At 47.3% G+C, this 21454-nt stretch overlaps 5 protein-coding genes and 1 pseudogene across 5 annotated transcripts; 1 reads left to right on the top strand and 5 right to left on the bottom strand.

The window, feature by feature from the left end:
* Positions 1 to 3406: 3406 nt before the first annotated feature.
* Positions 3407 to 5832, top strand: LOC127316371 (protein HIGH CHLOROPHYLL FLUORESCENCE PHENOTYPE 244, chloroplastic). Its single transcript, XM_051346772.2, has 7 exons — positions 3407 to 3899; positions 4007 to 4105; positions 4231 to 4425; positions 4694 to 4786; positions 4895 to 4990; positions 5242 to 5382; positions 5486 to 5832. Exons 1-7 carry the CDS (start codon positions 3417 to 3419, stop codon positions 5660 to 5662), a joined length of 1284 nt encoding a protein of 427 aa, XP_051202732.1. The 5' UTR covers positions 3407 to 3416; the 3' UTR covers positions 5663 to 5832.
* A 1742-nt stretch (positions 5833 to 7574) lies between these two features.
* LOC127316373 (uncharacterized) lies at positions 7575 to 8437 on the bottom strand. Its single transcript, XM_051346774.2, has one exon. The coding sequence runs from the start codon at positions 8304 to 8306 to the stop codon at positions 7575 to 7577; it is 732 nt and encodes a 243-aa protein (XP_051202734.1). The 5' UTR covers positions 8307 to 8437.
* Positions 8438 to 9460: 1023 nt separating this feature from the next.
* LOC127316372 (uncharacterized) lies at positions 9461 to 10283 on the bottom strand. Its single transcript, XM_051346773.1, has one exon. The coding sequence runs from the start codon at positions 10281 to 10283 to the stop codon at positions 9552 to 9554; it is 732 nt and encodes a 243-aa protein (XP_051202733.1). The 3' UTR covers positions 9461 to 9551.
* Positions 10284 to 11442: 1159 nt separating this feature from the next.
* Positions 11443 to 12365, bottom strand: LOC127316374 (uncharacterized; annotated as a pseudogene).
* Positions 12366 to 18454: 6089 nt separating this feature from the next.
* On the bottom strand, positions 18455 to 19279 carry LOC127312673 (uncharacterized). The gene has a single exon (XM_051343212.1). The coding sequence runs from the start codon at positions 19277 to 19279 to the stop codon at positions 18548 to 18550; it is 732 nt and encodes a 243-aa protein (XP_051199172.1). The 3' UTR covers positions 18455 to 18547.
* Positions 19280 to 20474: 1195 nt separating this feature from the next.
* Positions 20475 to 21332, bottom strand: LOC127316375 (uncharacterized). The gene has a single exon (XM_051346775.1). It carries the CDS (start codon positions 21330 to 21332, stop codon positions 20610 to 20612), a length of 723 nt encoding a protein of 240 aa, XP_051202735.1. The 3' UTR covers positions 20475 to 20609.
* Between the last annotated feature and the right edge of the window lie 122 nt (positions 21333 to 21454).

The raw sequence follows: 21454 nt of genomic DNA, 5'->3' as shown, positions 1-21454 counted from the left end.
AACTTATAGGATGTCTTATGCATAACACATATGAATTATTACTACCGTTGACAAAATTGTTTCTATGTTTTCAAAATAAAAGCTCTAGCACAAAAATAGTAATCCATGCTTCTCTCTGCGAAGGGCCTTTCTTTTACTTTATGTTGAGTCAGTTTACCTACTTCTTTCTATCTTAGAAGCAAACACTTGTTTCAACTGTGTACATTGATTCTTACATGTTTACTTATTGCACTTGTTATATTGCTTTATGTTGACAACTATCCATGAGATATACATGTTACAAGTTGAAAGCAATTGCTGAAACTTAATCATCCTTTGTGTTGCTTCAAAACCTTCTATTAAGAATCTATTGCTTTATGAGTTAACTCTTATGCAAGACTTATTGATGCTTGTCTGTAAAGTACTATTCATGAAAAGTCTTTGCTATATGATTCAGTTGTTTAATCATTATCTTTACCATTGCTTTGAATCACTTCATTCATCTCATATGCTTTACAATAGTATTGATCAAGATCATGTTGGTAGCATGTCACTTAAGAAATTATCCTTGTTATCGTTTACCTACTCGAGGGCGAGTAGGAACTAAGCTTGCGGATGCTTGATACGTCTCCAACGTATCTATAATTTCTTATGTTCCATGCTAGTTTTATGACAATACCTACATATTTTATTCATACTTTATATCGTTTTGATGCATTTTCCGGTACTAACCTATTAACAAGATGCCGAAGCGCCAGTTCCTGTTTTCTGCTGTTTTTGGTTTCAGAAATCTTACACAGGAAATATTCTCGGAATTGGACGAAACAAAAGCCCACGATCTTATATTTCCCGAAGGTTCCAGAGCACTGAAGAGGGGCCAGAGGGGAGCCAAGGGGGCCCCACCCCACATGGCGGCGCGGCCAAGGGGGGGGCGCCCCCCTATGGTGTGGGACCCTCAGGACCCCTCCGAGGCTGCCCTTCCGCCTATAAAGTCTCTCCGTCGCGAAAACCCTAAGGAGATAAGCCACGATACGAGAAAAGTTACGCAGCCGCCGCCATCGCGAAGCCAAGTTCGGGGGACAGAAGTCTCTGTTCCGGCACGCCGCCGGGACGGGGAATTGCCCCCGGAAGCCATCTCCATCGACACCACCGCCATCTTCATCGCCGCTGCTGTCTCCCATGATGAGGAGGGAGTAGTTCTCCCCCGAGGCTAAGGGCTCTACCGGTAGCTACGTGGTTCATCTCTCTCTCCCATGGTGTGATCTATATGAATATGTAGATGTTACTCTTGTCTATTATGCACTCTAGAGGTTACTTTAAATATGAACTCCGGATGTTGTGGAGCTTGTTTACTCCGGCTTGAGGGAGCTCTTGTAGCCCTACACAATGAATGGTGTTTGTTATCCAACAAGAGAGTGTTTGAGAGTAGTACTTATTTATTCATCTATGTGATCATAGGCTTTGTAATCTAGATGTAGTTATGCTATTCAAGTGGATTTTACTTATGTGATCTCTGGAGACTCCTTGTCCCACGTGTGTAAAGGTGACAGTGTGTGCACCGTGTGGGTCTCTTAGGCTATATTTCACAGAATACTTGTTCACTGGGTTATGATTTGAGTTGGACGTCTCTATGAAATTATGGTGTGTTAGTACCTCCTATGAATGCTCACAGTGACATCGTGGGGTGTTTATTAGTACTTGGGAATACATCTTTAAGGTTTGCTTTTGCAGCCCTACACGGTGAATTAGTGTTCGTTATCCGGCCAGAGAGTAATTCAGAATAGCATAGTAGTGCTTATTTATATTCAATTATGATTGCAATGTTGAGAATGTCCACTAGTGAAAGTAGGATCCCTAGGCCTTGTTTCTAAGCATTGAAACACCGTTTCCATCAAGTTCTGCTACATGTTTGCTTGCTTCCATATTTACTTCAGATCGCAATTACCGTTTACCACCATCTATACCACCTGCGTTTCAATATCTCTTCGCCGAACTAGTGCACCTATACATCTGACAAGTGTATTAGGTGTGTTGGGGACACAAGAGACTTCTTGTATCTTAATTGCAGGGTTGCTTGAGAGGGATATCTCTGACCTCTACCTCTCTGAGTTCGATAAACCTTGGGTGATTCACTTAAGGGAAACTTGCTGCTGTTCTACAAACCTCTGCTCTTGGAGGCCCAACACTGTCTACAGGAATAGAAGCGTGCGTATACATCAGCCCCCGCGTCCGGCCACTGCCGCGCCTCGGTCGTAATGTCGTTGAATAGGGACGCCACCAAAGGATACGCGTTGTCGAAGACCGCATCATTCCGGTGTTTCTAGATCCACCACGCCGTAAGCATGATTATCAACGAAGTGCCTTTGCGCAGCTGACGAGGGGCTGTCCGCACCACCAGCGACCACCACTCCGCGAAGTCACCCTCAACCGTGGAAGGACCTGAGGTGGATCGGATACACGAGAGGACCTCATACCACACCGTCCTGGAGAAAGAGCACCCAGTGAGCAGGTGCATCATGGTCTCCACCGCCTTGTCACACAGCGGACATCTAAGCGCATGCGACAGGCCCCACCACGCCAGTCTCTCGCCCGTCCAACACCTATCCAAGCAGGTCAGCCAGATAAAGAACTTCACTCTCGGCACACCCAAGATTTCCAATTTAGCCTCCACGACCCTGAGGTGATGGCCCCCTGGAAGAGGGTGTCATAACAGGAACGGGGAGTGTATCGGCCATCCGTCGTCCAACGCCAAAGCATCCTATCATGCTCCATCGACAGCTGCATGTCCCAGAGTCTACCCCATAGCTGCACGTACCGCCAAAGTGCGAGGGCACTTGGCGCGCCAACAATGTCAGGGATCCAAGCACGATCAACCAACGCTTCCCGGACTGTACGCACCTGCCTGCGGCGTTTAGTTACCAGCGCGTAAACCTCCGACACCATCTCCTTAATGGACCTGCCATTCAGCCATTTGTCCTTCCAGAAGAGGACGGATTCCCCATTGCCAACCTCCATCGAGGTGGAGGCCGTGAAGACATCAAGGTCCACCTCCGGGAACTGCATATCGAGCCCGCGCCACGGTCGCATGGGATCTGTACGCATCCTCCAAATCCAGCGCACCCTCAATCTAACCGCGGTGCGTGCCAAGTTGGGGATCCCAGCCCCCCAGCCACAACGGCCGGCATACTCTGGACAGTGGCCTGAGCCCAGAGGAACATGCGCAGGATGACTTCAGATTGTTATGTATTTTGTTGAAAGGCCTTTGCTAATAAAATTAAATAAATAAAAATCATGTGCATCTTTTCGATGCAAAGTCCGGATCTTAACCTCTATTTAGAAAAAAATTGAAAAATCCTGTAGAATTTGCAAGAGAGCAAAGGATGAAAATTTTGACAAGTGGGAAACGGGAAGTGAGACGGGCGGTACGGATCACGGGGATGGCGGAGGTGACGTGGCGCGACGGGCATCGGCTGCTCCGCATCCCCTCTCCACCACTCCTCCTTCCCAACCAAACCCCAAAACCACGCCTCCGCCACTGCCACGGCAAAACCACCGCGCGCGCAGAAATGGCGACGTCCACCAGCCTTACCGCCGCCGCGCTGCCCTCGCGGCTCGCCTCCCCGGGCCGCCGCGCCCCGCTCTCCTGGGCCATCGCCCGCGCGCGGCCGCTCCCCCACCCGGCCCGCGCCGCCGTCTCGTCCCGCTGCAGGCTGGTGGTGACCTGCAACGCGCAGGCGATCAGCATTGGGCAGGGCACGCCCGTCAGGCCGACGAGCGTGCTGGTGGTCGGCGCCACGGGCACCCTGGGGCGGCAGGTGGTCCGGCGGGCGCTGGACGAGGGCTACGACGTCAGGTGCCTCGTCAGGCCCCGCCCGGCCCCCGCCGACTTCCTCCGGGACTGGGGCGCCACCGTGGTCAATGTAGGTTTGCACTCCGCACACAACTTTGCCCGTCCAGCTCTTCCGTGATTTCACTGAATATCCGTCTCATACATGATATCGCCGGTGCGTGTAACTGGTTTAATCAGGCCGACCTCAGCAAGCCGGAGACGATACCCGCGACGCTTGTCGGGGTCCACACGGTGATTGACTGCGCGACGGGGCGGCCGGAAGAACCCATTCGAACGGTATGCCATCCGCAGATAGTAATCTCTAAAAAAAAATACAGAGAAGAATGCTACTACTGTCACCTGCGTTCCTCGAGCCATTAAACGACCTGAGGCTCGGGGGTGCTGATGGTTGCTCTGTTTAGGTAGACTGGGAAGGAAAGGTTGCTCTAATCCAGTGCGCCAAGGCGATGGGGATCCAGAAGTACGTGTTCTACTCCATCCACAACTGCGACAAGCACCCCGAGGTCCCCCTCATGGAGATCAAGTACTGCACGGAGAAGTTTATTCAGGATACCGGTCTCGATTACACCATCATCCGGCTGTGTGGTTTCATGCAGGTACATAGATTTGCTCCTTTTTCCCGAGGTTCTGTTTTCGCCAGGAAATTCCTTTTCCTAGCGATGCTGATATGTTAGACTGTAGAAGGCACTGCAGTTTCTTGCTAAACTAACTGTGCATTGTTCATAATTCATGATAGTACTGAACAAGTAAAAGTTGAAAGCAATGATATGCCATATAGTTGGAAGTTCATATCGTACATCTTTGTCTAGTTATGTTTGCTGGTTGTTCCTAGGAATGAATTTCTGACGCTTTGTTTGGTTGCAGGGCCTAATTGGGCAGTATGCGGTGCCTATACTAGAAGAGAAGTCAGTTTGGGGAACTGATGCTCCGACTCGGATTGCGTACATGGATACCCAGGTTATCTTTTTCCCCCTCCTACATAGGAAAACTGAACTGTGGATATCTCTGTACCAGTCTCTCTTCAAAGTAGCTTTCTGTTGACGCATATCCTCTGTGCAACTACAGGATGTTGCTCGCCTGACATTTGTTGCTCTGCGCAATGAGAAGGCCAGCAAAAAACTCCTAACATTTGCTGGACCACGTTCTTGGACAACTCAGGAGGTAATTAACACTGATGCTTTTTTAGCGAATGAAGTACATTAATGAATGGTATTGGCCTGTCATTAATGAAGGAAAAGGTCTTCTGAGTATTGGCTTGTCACTAATGAATAGTTGGTATATTGTCCTATTTCGTAGGAAGTGCACCAATATAATCATTCAGGCATTTATTTTGCTTTTGAGAATGTACCACATGATGGCTCATGAGAGCTAGTACATTTTTGTTTAACTTCTATTTGTCTTGCCTTATTCAGGTTATTACATTATGTGAGAGACTGGCTGGGCAAGATGCCAATGTAACTACTGTCCCTGTTGGAGTGTTGAGATTTACTCGTCAATTAACACGGTTCTTCCAGTGGACAAATGATGTGGCTGACAGGCTCGCATTTTCAGAGGTTCGTCTAGGCCTCTTATGCAGTGCGCATGTAATACTGTAACAGTAACACATATATCAAATCCTGTGAAAGCTTACAAGAATTTTTACATTTTATAATCCAGGTGCTCTCCAGTGACACTGTTTTCTCAGCTCCAATGAATGAGACATACGAGCTTCTTGGGGTGGAGGCAAAGGATATCCTCACCTTAGAGAAATATTTGCAAGATTATTTCTCCAACATATTAAAGAAATTGAAAGGTCTCAAGGCACAGTCCAAGCAAAGTGACATTTACTTTTGAAAAAAAGCGATTCCACGAAGCTTGAAACCATGGACATATTTCTGATGCAGGTCTGTGCATCAAGACACAGATGAGTGACTACAGTCTTTCTTGTATATTTTCATTGTGGTGTGTGCAAGGAGGCATAATGTTATTAGGTGATGTTTATAGAATCTGGACAGTTTGGTTGACGTGAAGATTGTGCAAAGCAGCCTAAATTTCATGAGTTCATAGTAAACTCCTATTGTTCTCAAACCATGAGTTGTAGAATGACTATTGACTAATCAAACAAAAAAACACTAGCTCAGAATATACAGCAATGTAAATGTTTGTAATATGTGCGGTGACAAATAAACCAGAAACAACTACAGTACATAAGAATGAAAGAAACAGGTTTGATCATGTTCGCCCTTTGGAGAAGGCCTATCTATGAACAGGAAGCAAGTTTCTAATGGTAAACACTATTCTTGCTGTTTGATCTCGTAGAGTTTGTGTGAGGCTGAGTCCCAGATACGTATAACAATGGGGCTAGTAAAATCTTGAATGAAGGTATCAGATGCACACACTTATTTTTTCTGCATTGAGGAGCCTCAAGTGTGTTCCTCACTTATTCATGGTCCAGTTATTGTAGCAAGAATCCAATTGCCTCACTTATTCATGTTCAGATTTAGCAAAATTCCAATTGAAAGTGTAGCTTATTGGCTCTGTGGTTTTAAGTTGGACCTTTCTCCTTTCTGATACATGTGTTGTTCTGCCGCGACAAATACCACCTATCTCCACTACATGCTGATGCCTTTTTCCTATGACTCCTAACCAAGCTTCTTAATTATTGGGGGGCACACTCACATGCACTTGTGTGTTGATCCAGATAGGTGAGCTATGCCTTTGGTAGTCGAAGAACACTTGACTTCACTGCTCCAGGCTGACAGGCTCCAATGCAACATCGTGTTTATCTGGTTTCCAATCGCTTCTTGTGCGGCATCGTTGGCATGTTTTGCATGCCTTCCGCGCTTACAAGCATTTGGCATGTATTGCTATCTTGAGATGATCCATGTGCTGTCTAATTTTCTACTGCTGAATAATGCTGTTATGTGTGATTACTGGCAGCAAGAATCAGCATCACAACCTATTATATTGCATGCTCTAAGCCATTTTTCATGGAGACTTCTAACCGAGTGGTATTGTTGGTTTCATGCATATTCCATGTACTGGAAGCAACAATCTTTATGTGCACACAAGTCGATTTTTTTTTCTGGGTGCACTATTTATCATCCCGATTAATTACCATGTTATCATGTTTGAACAATTGCCTACAAAAACCAGCAGGTTAGTTCACTCTGACGTCGGATCTTGACATAGTTACATGCTTAATGCTTTGAGAATATTATTGTGGATTGGTACCCTACTATTATTAGTGATGAGGTGTTATCTAGTCCTGTACAGTTGTTAATTCAGTTGGTGTTTTTTATGCTCAACTCATGCAGCTTACACGCTCAACCTTGCCAATTGCCATTGAGCTGGCATGTTTTGGCTATGGTAGCAAGATCCTCTGCTCTAGGATCTTTTGCTTGTTTGCTATGAAAAATGGCATCTGAATAACACTGTCATCCCAGAGAATGATTTTAGAAATCAACTTGACAAATCAATGAAATTACTTATATAATAAAAAAATAATGATAAGAATGTTCTAAATAAATTGTGTTGTTTCTCCCTTTGAATGCACTGCCCAAGCTTAGGTTATTGTATCAAACCATGAATGAACAACATAGTCGACACAAGAAAGTGCGCAACAAACCTTATTTGTTTCTCAGTGGAGTATATATTTGTACATTTCCTCTCGTGTATATACATTGGAAAATTGTTATGATGATCAGCAAATCCTCTAAAAGGCGGATGCAAATCACAGGACATCATAATTGGTATATGATCTAGTCTACAAGCTGAGAGTATTCAGAAGTGAAACTCTGTTCTGGATCAATTTCCTGAACAAAGTCTCGAGTATGCTCTCAAGATCAACAATGTCCAACTCCAGCTCCTGTAATTGCTCCTCCTCGCATGTAACTTTTTTCTTCTGTAATGCCTTAGACACAAGAGACCACTTGCTAGAATTTTGCATCTCAATTTGCTTTGACAAAAGTTTCAATGAGGATTCAATCGTCGTTACAGCAGCTTCTCTTGCTTCAGCCAAAAGATTGACTACTCTGCAGCTCTCTTGATCATCTGAAGACGATTTCTTGCTGATCTTCTTGAACTTATTTTGTGCCTTCTTGGTTAGACGGAACCAAGACTGGATCTTGGCCTGAAGAGCCACACCGTCTCCTCTCTTGATAACCAACTGCATGTCCTGGACACTCGCCTTGAGCTCAGAGATGCTCACTTGCACCCCCTCGCAGAGGTCAAGCAAGACGAGGGAGCGCTCGAGCTCTTGATCTACGACCATCCTCAGTTGCGGTTTGCAGAGGCGAACTTGACTGCTTGGCAAACACATAAGCTCGTCGATGCAGTCGTAAATATCTCCAAGCCTCCTCAACCCATCAAGCATCGTCTTGATGGTCGAAGAGGGTGAGGAGATGGCGGCACTTATGCTCTGCAGCTGTCCTTCAGCATTGGTTTCACCAGAGCAGGGGCTTGAAGGCACACTCAAGGATCTGAGGTGAGATGCCATAGCTGTAGTGAAAGCTGATGTTTTTCTCTTCTCTGGGGATGGAAGAGGAGAAGTGAAGAGGAGCTGTGCTTCAATTGTGTTGGGATCTGTCTATGTCTTGTCCTTATATATACCCAAAGAAGCAGAAGCCATGCCAGTGCTGACCCCTGTAGACAACAAGAATATCGTCACTGATGGAGTTATGTGCTGGTGCTACAAACAACAGCTATCTCTACGAAATGTTGATGATTCTTCTGTCTCCCAACCATCTGCAGTAGGTGGCATCTCTGTACTTGATGTTACAAGGCTTTCATGTATTCTGGTAGCAATCTCATCTTCAGGGGCGTGCACACCCAGATCGTGAAATCGGTGAGCTGTGCATTTGCTGGTCGAAGAGCACTTGACTTCGGCTCACAAGGTGCCAATGCATCATTTCTTTTATATCTCTGATCACTCCCCATGCAGCATCGCTGGTATATTTCACCTGCACACTGCATTTAAAATCATTTGGCGTGTATTACTATCTCGAGATGATCATTGTCATCTAGTTTTCTACCACTGAATCGCGCCATCATGTTCCAATTACTGGAAGCAGCAACCTTTCTTATCAATCATGTGTAGTTCAATTTCTGTAGTGCACTGCAAGTATGTATCCTCCCAATGAGCTATCACTTTATCATGTTCCAACTATTACCAACAAAAGCCAGCTGGTCAGTTCACTCTATTGCTGCATCTTGACATAATTGCATGCTCTTTATATGTTACTTTAGCTGAGTGCTGAGCAAGCATTATTCGTTACAAGCGTGTTAGCTAATTTCCGTGCAGTTGTTAATTCCGGTAGGTGTTTTGCGCAGTTCAGTGCTTACGTGCCCAACATCATGGTTTTGCGCTGGCGTGTTTTAGATATGGTAGCAAGATCCACTACAGAAGATATCTTGCTTTTTCTGCTGCAACACATGGCATCTCAAATTAAGGCATTTTAAAGATCAATGTGAACAGTCTGTCTAACTGCTTTGTAAGCATAAGTATTTTTTTTCTGGGAAAGATTCTCTTTAATTAACCTCTGGACTTAGTTGTTGTACGAAAACATGCATACACCATTACGCGCAACAACTGGGAAAACTATTATGTTTTTGTTTCTCAATTGAGTATATATATGTACAATTCTTCTCATGTATATGCATTGGAAAATTGTTATGATGATCAGCAAATCCTCTAAAAGGTGGACACCGATCACAGGGCACCAGAGTTGGTATATGATCTAGTCTATAAGCTAAGAGTATTCAGAAGCGAAACTCTGCTCTGGATCAATCTCCTAAACAAAGTCTCGACTCTGCTCTGAAGATCAACAATGTCCAACTCAAGCAACTGCAATTGCTCCTCCTTGCACGTGACACTTTTCTTCTGGAATGCCTTGGATACAAGAGACCACTTGCTAGAATTCGGCATTGCAATTTGCTTCGACAAGAGCTCAAACGAGGATTCAATCATTGTGGCAGCGACATCCCTAGCTTCATCCAACAGACTGACCACGCTGCAGCTCTCGACATCAGCCGGAGAAGACTTCTTGTTGATCTTCTTGAACTGCTTTTGTGCCTTCTTTGTCAGGCGGAACCAAGACTGGATCTTGGTCTGAAGAGCTGCATCATCTCCTCTCTTGATAACCAACTGCATGTCATGGACGCTCGCCTTGAGCTCGGAGAAGCTCACTTGCACCGCTTCGCAGAGGTCAAGCAAGACGAGGGAGCGCTCGAGCTCTTGCTCCACAGCCATTCTCTGCTGTGGCTTGCAGAGGAGAACTTGGTTGCTCGGTAAGCACGTGAGCTCGTCGATGCAGTTGTAAATATCTTGGAGCCTCCTCAACCCATCAACCATTGTCTCGATGGTCGAAGAAGGAGAGGAAACGGTGGTATTTAGGCTCTGCAGCTGTCTTTCGACATTGGTTTCGCCCGAGCAGGGGCTTGAAGGCAAACTTGCAGATCTGAGGTGGGATGCCATAGCTGTAATGGAAGGTGAAGTTCCTTTTTCTTCTTCAGGGATGGAGGAAGAGAAGAGAAGAAGCTGTATTGCAACGGTGTTTAGAACTGGCTATGTTTTATCCCTATATATATACCGAAAGAAGTGTCATGGTATCGCTGACATTGTGGACAACAAGAATCTCACCGAGGGTGGAGAGCTGTGCTGCTGCAACAGATAACAACATTCTCGGCGACTAGTTCATGTTTATTCTCTGTCTCCAACCATCTGCAGTAGCTGGCATCTCTCTAAGTGGGGTTAGCAGGCTATCATGTCTCAATTGTTAGGGTCTCTCTTATCTGCACGGGCATACAGACCTATACCGTAGCCTGGTGAGCTGTATCTTTGCTAATCGAAACACAGTTGACTTCAACTCCCCAGACTCCGATGCAACACTGTTTATGTGGTTCTGATCACTCCTTGTGGTGCATTGCTGGCATGTTTCTCCTACCTGCCACTGACAAGCATTTGGCATCTATAGCAATCTCGCGATGATCGATGTGCTGTCCAATTTTGTACTACTGAATCACACCATAATGTTCCAGTTACAGGCAGCAAGAATCAGCATGGCAGCTTGCATCCTCCAATATTTTAACGAAAACGACTGACTGAGCAGCATCGTTGGTGGGTACTGAAAGTAATAATTTGTTTTATCACTCACGTACATCTCAATTATTTAGTGACTTCCCGTAAGTCCTCCAAATGATATTAAGTATCATGTTCTTACTATTGCTTACAAGAACCAGCAGGTAAGCTAACTCTACTGGTTAGTCTTAACATAATTTCATGCTCTAAAGATGATTTTGGTGCAATATTGTTAGTACAAGTGTGTTATCTAGCTTCTGTGCAGTTCTATTATGCACAATTCATGCAGATTTCCTTACATGCTCAACCTCATGGGTTGGTAGCAAGATCCACTAAGAAAGGTCTATTGCCTTTTCTTGCAGTGAATAGCATCTTGGAAAGTCTTAATAGCATGGCTATCCCATAATAAGGAATTTTATAGATCAGTATGAACAATGTGTTTATAATATTCAATAATGATAAGCACATTGTAAGTAAATTGTTCTTTCTGGGTAAAGAATCTTTTGAATGAACCACCGCAAACATATCAATTGCATAAACCATGTAGGCACAATAATAGTCCAAAAGTTCTGTTTGTTTCTCAGTTGAGTATATATGTACAATTCCTTTCATCTATACACATGGAAAATTTGTTCTGATGATCAGCAAACCTCCAAAAGGCGGACGCCAACCACAGGGTATCACAGTTGATATGTGACTAATCTACAAGCTCAGAGTATTTAGAAGGGAAACTCTGCTCTGGATCAATCTCCTGAACCCGCTCCGAAGATCAGAAATGTCCAACTCCAGCACCTGCAATTGCTCCTCCTTGCATGTAAATCTTGTCTTCTGAATGCCTTGGATACAAGAGACCACTTGCTAGAATTCGACATGGGAATTTGCTTCAACAGGAGATCTGATGAGGACTTGATCATTTTGACAGAGGTTTCTCTAGCCTCAGCCAACAGCTTGATCAATCTGCAGCTCTCCTGATCAGCAGAAGAGGACTTCTTGCTGATCTTCTTGAGCTGATTTTGCATCTTGTTGGCCAGGTGAAACCAGACGTAATCTTGGCGTGAAGAGCCGCATCATCTCCTCTCTTGATAACCAACTGTATGTCCTGGACGTTTGCCTTGAGCTCAGCGAAGCTCACTTGTATGGCGTCGCAGAGGTTGAGCAAAGCGATTGAGTTCTCAAGCTCTTGCTCCATGGCGATCCTCTGCTGTGGATTGCAGAGGAGAACTTGGCGTCTGGGCAGAGACGTGAGCTCATCGATGCAGTCGTAGATGTCTCCAAGCCTCCTCAACCCATTGCATACCGTGTGAATGGTCGAAGAGGTGGCTGCGTTAAGGCTCTGCAGCTGTTCTTCGACATTGCTCTAACCAGAGCAAGGGCTGGAAGGGACGCTTACAGATCTGAGGTGAGATGCCATGGCTGTAAGTAGTGGAAGGTTGAGCTTCTTTCTTGTTCTTTAGAAATGGAAGTGAAGAGAAGACAATGGAGCTGCAATGGTGTGGACCTCTGGCCATGATCTCTTGTCCCTATATACCAGTGGAAGCTGGAAAAAATAAGCAATGAGATTGCATTGCTGGCCCTGCAGACAGCAAGAATCTCTTCGATAATAGCGTGCTGTGCTGCCACAGCAAACACCACCCATCTGCACGACAAGAAACTCGGTTATCGGGGGCAAACTCATTGCACGGGTGTGCTGTGCTCATCATTGTAGATCGATGAGCAGTTGACTTCACGTCTGAAGGCTCCAACGTGTACGTGCAGCATCGCTGGGCTGCCACGCTGACAGCATCTAGCATCCCTCTGCGATCTCGAGATGTTCCATGCGCCTTCTAATTTTTTGCTACTTTGAGGTGGAAGAAGCCACTACCGACAGCGAGAATCTCTTCGCGGCAAGTCTCTTTTTCTTCCCTGTGTTGGCAGCCATACTGCCCTCCAGTTTTCTACCACTGAATCACACCCTCATGTTCCAGTTACTGGCACCAAGACTCGAATGGAAGCTTGCATGATCTAAGACTATAATGGATATTTCTAACTGAGTAGTGCTTTTGATGCCATGCGTGTTACAACGGTTACTGGAGTAGCAACCCGTTTTATCAACACAGCCCAATTTTTATGTTACATCCTCCCAGTGAGCTATCAAGTTATCATGTTCCAACTATTACCAAAAAAGTAATCTGGTCAGTTCACTTCACTCTACTGGTAGATCTTGACATAATTGCATGCTCTTTGTAGGTAATTTTTGTTAGAATAGCAACTAGTATTCATAGAGGCCATAGGCCAGTACATGTACATGTGTGACAATGTGCAGGTAAGCCCCTCATACACTGGGGAATAACGGAAAAGGAACTATACAACTCTAACACCCCCCGTCAAACTCGTGGTGGATCAACAACACTGAGTTTGGAGAGAAAGAAACCATGCTGTGCTCTAGTCTGGGCCTTCGTGAAGAAGTCAGCAAGCTGAAACTCTGAAGGCACATAATGAAGAGCCATAACCTGATGCTGCATGACGCACATAGAAGGCATCAACACCGATGTGTTTGGTGAGCTCCTGCTTCACCGGATCACGCGCAATGCTGATGGCACCAGTACTATCCGATAAGAGCGGAGTCGGAGCGTCAGCAGAAACACCAAAGTCCGCAAGTAACCAGCGTAACCAAGTCACCTCAACCCTCAAGAGAGCCATCGCTCGCAACTCAGCCTCAACACTCGAACGAGAGACTGCAACCTGCTTCTTGGTCTTCCAAGCAATGAGAGAGCCACCAAGAAAGACACAGTAGGCAGAAAGAGGATCGCTAGCCCAGGTAGCATCTGAGTAGGTCTGGAGCTGTAAGGAGCTAGAGCGAGGAAAGAAAAGCCGACGGGAGATAGTGCCACGAAGATAGCGAAGGACACGAAGAAGATGACTATAGTGGACACTAGTGGGAGCAGCCATGAACTGACTCAGAATGTGGACTGGGTAGGAGATGTTAGGACGTGTGACAGCAAGGTAGACAAGACTCCCAACCAAGTGACAATAGCGAGTCAGGTCCGGAAGAGGATCACCATCAGTGAAACGGAGGTGGACATTGAGCTCCATAGGAGTCTCGACAATGCGCTCATCACCAAGAGCGGCACGAGTGAGAAGGTCCTGAATATACTTCTCCTGGGAGATATAGAAGCCATCGGAGGTAGAGGAAACCTCAAGCCCAAGGAAGTAGCGGAGAGGACCAAGATCAGTCATGAGAAACTGATCGCGAAGACGGGCCTTGACAAAGGCAATGTACTTAGGGTCGTCGCCTATGATGATCATGTCATCAACATAAAGAAGAAGCAGAGTCCGACCACGAGAGGATGTGTGGACAAAAAGCGCAGGGTCATGTGCGCTAGGGACGAAACCAACATCGATGACCACAGAGGCAAAACGCTGAAACCAGGCGCGAGGGGCTTGCTTAAGGCCATAGAGAGAGCGCCGAAGACGACAGACCATGCCATCGGGAACAGAGTAGCCAGGAGGTGGCTGCATGTATACCTCCTCACTTAACTCACCGTTAAGAAAAGCATTCTGCACATCAAGCTGAGAGACACCAGTGGCGAACAGAAGCAACGGCAAGAAGAGTACGAACAGTGGTCATGTGAGCCACTGGAGCAAAGGTCTCGTCATAGTCACGGCCATGCTCCTGCTGAAAGCCGCGAGCGACAAGTCGAGCCTTGTAGCGCTCAAGAGAACCATCGGAGCGAGTCTTGATCTTGTAGACCCACTTGCAGGTGATGGGACGAACAGAGGAAGGAGGAGTGACAACATCCCAAGTGCCAGTACGCTCAAGAGCAGCAATCTCCTCAGCCATCGCTAGCTGCCATTCGAGATGAGCAAGGGCATCCCGATAAGAGGTCGGCTCAAGGGCAGCAGAAAGACCGTAGTGAGAGGGAGAATAGCGATCAGGAGGAGGACGAGGAAGAGCACGAAGATGATGAGTCGGCTCGGACGGAGAGGGCATCGCATCAGAGGTAGAGGACATGTCAGGAGAAGCAGCATCATCCTCACGGGGACGACGGGAGTAGTGAAAAGGGTAGGGAGGGACGACCGTAGTCGAGGAAGGTGACATGGGAGGGGAAGATGTGGAGGGTGGGGACGGTGGTGAGGGAGGAGAGGGGGGCCTGGCGGGTGGAGGAGAAGGTGGTGAGAGACTCGGCGGAGCAGGGACCGGAGGCACAGGAGGAGGTGAGTCAGGGAACATGAGAAAAGAGATATCATCCACCGAGAAGGAAGAGAAGGAGGGACGCGGGTAGAAAGGACGGGACTCATCAAAAGTGACATCCCGAGAGATGCGCATCCGACGACCACTAGGATCCCAACACTTATATCCTTTGTGCTTAGGGCTGTAGCCAAGGAAGACACACTCGACAGATTGAGCACTCGGCTTGGTGCGTTCGCGTGGAGCAAGAAGAACATAGCAAATGCAACCAAAAAGACGAAGGGTCGAGTAATCAGGAGTGTGACCAGTGAGACGCTCAAGAGGAATACCACCCTGCAAGGCTGTGGAGGGCTGAAGGTTGATGAGATAGGTGGAAATAGACACAGCCTCAGCCCAGAAGTGAGGAGGAAGAGAGGCAGCGATCATCATCGCATGTGCCGTCTCAAGCAGGTGGCGATGCTTGCGCTCAGCCACCATTTTGGGCATGAGCGCCAGGGCAGGAAAACTGGGCAAGGGTGCCCTGCTCAGCAAGAAAACCACGCAACAGCTGGGAGATATACTCACCGGCAGAATCAGCCCGAAAGACACGTATGGGCGTGAAAAACTGAGTATGGACCATGGCAGCAAAACGCTTATATATCGAGAGAACCTCGCTGTGAGAAGTCATAAAATAAATCCAAGTGTGGCGAGAGAAGTCATCGATAAAAAGAACATAGTAGCGGTGCCCCCCCTTGGAAGCAAAAGGAGCCGGACCCCATACATCGGAATGTACCAAATCAAACGGACGCTGAGATACATACGCACTAGTAGGATAAGGTAACTGATTCTATTTACCAAGCCTACAACCCCGACAACCCTGAAGCGAGACATCTCCTGAGACAGGCCCCAAAAGACCTCGACGAAGTAAAGATGACAAGCGAGAACCACAAAGATGACCAAGACGATGATGCCACTGCTGAAAGGAGGCGGTAGTGGAAGCAACAAGCACACATGGTGCGGTCGGTGAAGTGGTGGAAGAAGGAACATGAAGCCAGTCAAGCTCCCAAAGTCCCTGGGAGTCACGGCATCGAGGGCCAGCCCCAACCAGTGCCCGAGTGTGAGTGTCCTGAACAGAACAAGAATCAACATCAAGAATAACCCAACAACCAGAATCAGTGAGTTGAGCAGCGGAAAACAAATTCATGGTAAGACGGGGAACATGAGAAACATCAGGAACGGAAAAGGAGGAAGTAGAAAGAGTGCCACGACTAGCAACAGGGAGAGAAGTACCATCGGCAGTAAGAACACGAATAGGAAGAGGAAGAGGTCGAAGAGAAGAAAGAGAGGAAGAATCAGGAGACATGTGAAAAGAAGCTCCAGAATCCACAACCCACGAAGATGTACTTGACTGTGGAGAGGAAACAGCCGCGGAGGCAGCAGTACCCGTCGAAGCAGAGCCGGAGGAGTCAAGGAGACGCTGAAGTCTCGCTATATCCTGCGCAGTGAAGCCGGTGGTGACGGACGCTGAAGGTGGAGCACGAGGAGGCACACCCCGCTGCTTCTGATAGCAGTCAGACTCAAGGTGACCAGACCTCCGACAGTGAGTGCAGAACCGAGGAGGGCGAGAGCGACCCCGACCGCGAGAAGGGCGGGCTCCTCCAGAAGCAGCAGACACTGGTGTGGGTAGAAGCGGCGGTGCAGGAGCAGGGGAAATCGAGCAGCAAGAACAGAAGGTGCCCCAAGCAGTCCAGCACCACGCAGACGAGTCTCCTCAGCACGAAGTTCAGTGAGCACCTCTGAGATAGGAACACGGCCTCGAGCAAACAACTGTGCACGACGAGGCTCAAACTCTGGGCAAAGTCTAGACAGGAACTCATGGATCCTCTGGAAGTCCATATCTGAACGCACTGTCCGGCAACACTGGCAAGTACCACAGACAACACTGCGAAGGGAGTCAAGCTGGCGCCAGATCGCCGCACTCTGGGTGTAGAACTCATCAACAGTAGAGTCACCCTGCTGAAGATCATGCTCCTGACGCAACATAGACAAGTACAGAGAATCCCCAGAAGGCTGATAGCGCTGGTGAAGGTGAGACCACATCTCGGCAACAGTGGCGAGGCCCATAAACTCAGAAGCAAACTGTGTGGCTGAACACTCTGAGAAAGAACGACAGCAGCCCTGGCATCCTCATCACACCACTGAGTAAAGGTAGCCAAACTGTCACGGTAAGAGCCAAGGGCCTCTGAATAAGAAGTACCTGCTCCTCATATGCCTCATCAGCAGTAGCCTCGGCAGACTTGGCTACATCCCGATCAGCTTGAGTAGCATCCTCAGGAAGGGCCTGCGGCACGGACGGCGGAGTAGGAGGCACAGGAGCAGTGGGGTGCGGCGGACAAGAGACCTCGCCAGTAAGAACACCCCACAGCCGAAGACCATGCATATGAATGCGCATAAAAGCTGCAAACTCGCCATAGCTGGTACCATCAAAGATCACTGGGCACCGAAAAATACTCACATATCCAGAGGAAGACGATGCCATTTTTTTTTTGGATCTAGATCTCAGCCGGAGCAGAAACCGCCGTGGCAGAGCCGGCCAAGGGCAGGGCCGACCAGGGAAAGCCGGCCAGAGGGTGTGGCGGCCTGGGCGTCGCCAGCCGGCAACGGAGTTGGCCGAGGCGAGGCCGGCCGGATTCGGACGGGGCCGGGCAGGGCAAGACCAGCCAGCTCACGGGAGCAGCCGGGCGGGGCCAGCCGGGGCGGGGCCAGCCGGGGCTGGAGTGGCCAGGGTGGGAGCGGCCGGCGGCGGGAGCGGCCGGCGGCCGGGGCGGAGCTGGCCGGCGGGAGACGCGGCCGGAGCAAGGCTGGCCGGCGGCGAGAGATGGCCGGAAATCCCGCAGATTGAGCTCGATTTGGAGCTGTAAAATCGACGAAAATGACCAAATTTCTTGGAAAATAGCTCAATCCCGACGAGAAGAGAAAAATGGGGAGTGGAGCAGCAGCGGCCGGAAGGATCATCGGCGGCGGCGCGAATCGAGCACGGAGTTGCAGCGTGCAAGGAGCTAAACGTAGAGCTCTGATACCATGTTAGAATAGCAACTAGTATTCACAGAGGGCCATAGGCCACTACATGTACATGTGTGACAATGTGCAGGTAAGCCCCTCATACACTGGGGAATAACGGAAAAGGAACTATAACATGGCCATCTCATATTAAGACATTTTAATGATCAGTGTCAACAGTCTGTCTAACTTGTCTGCAAGCATCTTCTAAGCAATTACTTTTAGCATAGATTCTTTTAAAAGAACACCCAAACATAGTTATTGAACCAGAACATGCATACACCATAAGGCACAACAGCAACTGGGCAAAACATTATGTTTTTGTTTCTCAATTGAGTATATATATGTACAATTCCTCTCATGTATATACATTGGAAAAATGTTATAATGATCAGCAAATCCTCTAAAAGGCGGATGCTAATCACAGGGCCACAGAATTGGTATATGATCTAGTCTACAAGCTGAGAGTATTCAGAAGCGAAACTCTGCTCTGGATCAATCTCCTGAACAAAGTCTTGACTCTGCTCTCAAGATCAATAATGTCCAACTCTAGCACCTGCAATTGCTCCTCCTCGCATGTAACTCTTTTCTTCTGGAATGCCTTAGACACAAGAGACCAATTGCTAGAATTTGGCATCCCAATTTGCTTTGACAGAAGTTCCAATGACGATTCAATCATCATTACAGCAGCCTCTCTTGCTTCAACCAAAAGATTGACCACTCTGCAACTCTCCTGATCAGTGGAAGATGATTTCTTGCTGATCTTCTTGAACTGCTTTTGTGCCTTCTTTGTCTGGCGGAACCAAGATTGGATCTTGGCCTGAAGAGCCACATCATCTCCTCTCTTGATAATCAACTGCATGTCCTGAACGCTTGCTTTGAGTTCAGAGAAGATCACTTGCATCGTGTCGCAGAGGTCAAGCAAGGCGAGGGAGCGCTCTAGCTCTAGTTCCACAACAATCCTCTGGTGCGGCTTGCAGAGGAGAATTTGGCTCCTGGGTAAGCCTGTGAGCTCATCAATGCAGTCATAAATATCTCCGAGCCTCCTGAACCCATCAAGCATCATTTCAAGGGTCGAAGAGGGTGAAGGGATGGTGGAGTTTAGGCTCTGCAGCTTTCCTTCGACATTGGTTTTGCCCGAGCAGGGGCTTGAAGGCACACTTGCAGATCTGAGGTGGGATGCCATGGCTTTATTGGAATCTTAAGTTCCTTTTTCTTCTTTGGGGATGGAAGAAGAGAAGAGAAAGAAGTTGTGTTACAATGGTGTTTGGGCCTGTCTATGCCTTGTCCCTATATACTGAAGGAAGCAGATATCATGGCATCTCTGGCATTGTGAACAAAAATAATCTCACCGACGATGGAGTGTTGTGCTTCTACAACAGATAACAACCATCTAGGCGGCTAAGTGGTGCTTCTTCTCTGTCTCCAACCATCTGCAGTAGGTGGCATCTCTCTAAGTGAGGTATGAGGATATCATGTCTCAGTTATCGGGGACAAACTCATTTGCACGGGCGTGTAGACCTATATGGTGAGGCTGGTGAGCTGTCTCTTGGCTAATCGAAGAACAACTGACTTCACCTCTCCAAGCTCCAACGCAACACTGTTCATCTGGTTTTCTGATCGCTCCCCGTGTGGCGTCGCTGGCATGTTTCTCCTACCTGCCACGCTTGCAAGGATTTGGCATCTATCCCAATCTCGAGATGATCGATTTGCTTCCAATTTTGTACTACCGAATCACACTACCATGTTCCAGCAAGAACTAGCATGGCAGCTTGCATTATCTAGTACTTTAATGGAGATTACTGACTGAGTAGCATCGTTGGTGCATGCGTGCTCCAGGGCAGTGAAAATTTGTTTCATCAATCATGTATAGCTCAATTATTTAGTGACCGCATGTAAGTCTTCCCAATAATATCAGGGTATCTTTTTCCTATTATTGCCGAAAGAACCAGAAGCCAGCAGGTAAGTTAACTCTACTGGTGGGTCTTGACATAATTCCATGCTCTAGAGATGATTTTGGTGGAATATTGCGCGTGAGAAGCGTGTTATCTAGCTGTTGTGCAGTTGTTAATTCCAGAAGGTGTTCTACTATGGAGAATTCATGCTGCTTTGCTTACATTCTCAATTGGGTAGCAAGACCCAATAAGAAAGTTTTTGCTTTTCTACTGTGACGCATAGCATCTCTGAAACTCTTAAAAATAACATGGCTATCTGTTAGAAAGGAATTTTCTAACCAGTGTGACCGATCTGCTCAACTTCGTCTATAATATTCAGTAATGATAAGCATTTTGTAAGTAAATTGTTTTTTCCAGGGAAACGATCTTTCGAATGAACAGCCCCAAACTTAACAAACCATGTAGGCACAACAGTAAGTGGTCCAAAACTGTGTTTGTTTCTCAATTGAGTGTATATGTACAATTCCTCTTATATATACATGGAAGGTTGTTATGATGATCAGTAAATCCTCTAAAAGGTGGATGCCAACCACAGGGTACCAAAGTTGGTATGTGACTAATCTACAAGCTCAGAGTATTCAGAAGGGAAACCCTGCTCTGGATCAATCTCCTGAACAAAGTCTCGACTCCGCTCTCAAGATCAGCGATGTCCAACTCCAGCACCTGTAATTGATCCTCTTTGCATGTAACTCTTGTCTTCTGGAACGCTTTGGATACAAGAGACCACTTGCTATAATTTTGCATCGAAATTTGCTTTGACATGAGATCCGATGAGGACTCAATCATTTTGACCGCGGTTTCTCTAGCTTCAGCCAACAACTTGACCACTCTGCAGCTCTCTTGGTCAGTGGAAGAGGACTTCTTGCAGATCTTCTTGAGCTGCTTTTGGGCTTTCTTGGCCAGGCAGAACCAAGAAATAATGTTGGCCTGAAGAGTCGTATCATCTCCTCTCTTGATGGCCAACCGCATGTCCTGGACAGTTTCTTTGAGCTCAGAGAAGCTCACTTGCACCGCGTCGCAGAGGTCGAGCAAAACAAGGGAGCGCTCGAGCTCTTGCTCCACGGCAATCCTCTGCTGCGGCTTGCAAAGGAGAACTTGGCTGCTGGGCAAAGATGCCAGCTCTTCGATGCGGTTGTAGATGTCTCCAAGCTTCCTCAACCCATCGCATACTGTCTCGATGGTTGAAGAGGTAAATGTGTTAAGACTCTGAAGCTTTTCTTCGACATTGGTCTCGCAGGAGCGAGGGCTAGAAGGCACACTTGCGGATCTAAGGTGAGATGCCATGGCTGCAAGTAATAGAAGCTGGAGTTGTTTTGCTTGTTCTCTCGAAATGGAAGTAAAGAGAAGCTGATGGAGCTGCAATGGTGTCTCTTGTCCCTATATATCATTGGAAGATGAGAAGAATA

The sequence above is a fragment of the Lolium perenne genome, chromosome 7 (genome assembly GCF_019359855.2).
Source record: "Lolium perenne isolate Kyuss_39 chromosome 7, Kyuss_2.0, whole genome shotgun sequence".
Classification (NCBI taxonomy): Eukaryota; Viridiplantae; Streptophyta; class Magnoliopsida; order Poales; family Poaceae; genus Lolium; species Lolium perenne.
Note: the sequence above shows the minus strand (reverse complement) of the source record. Positions and strands in the feature narration are given on the sequence as shown.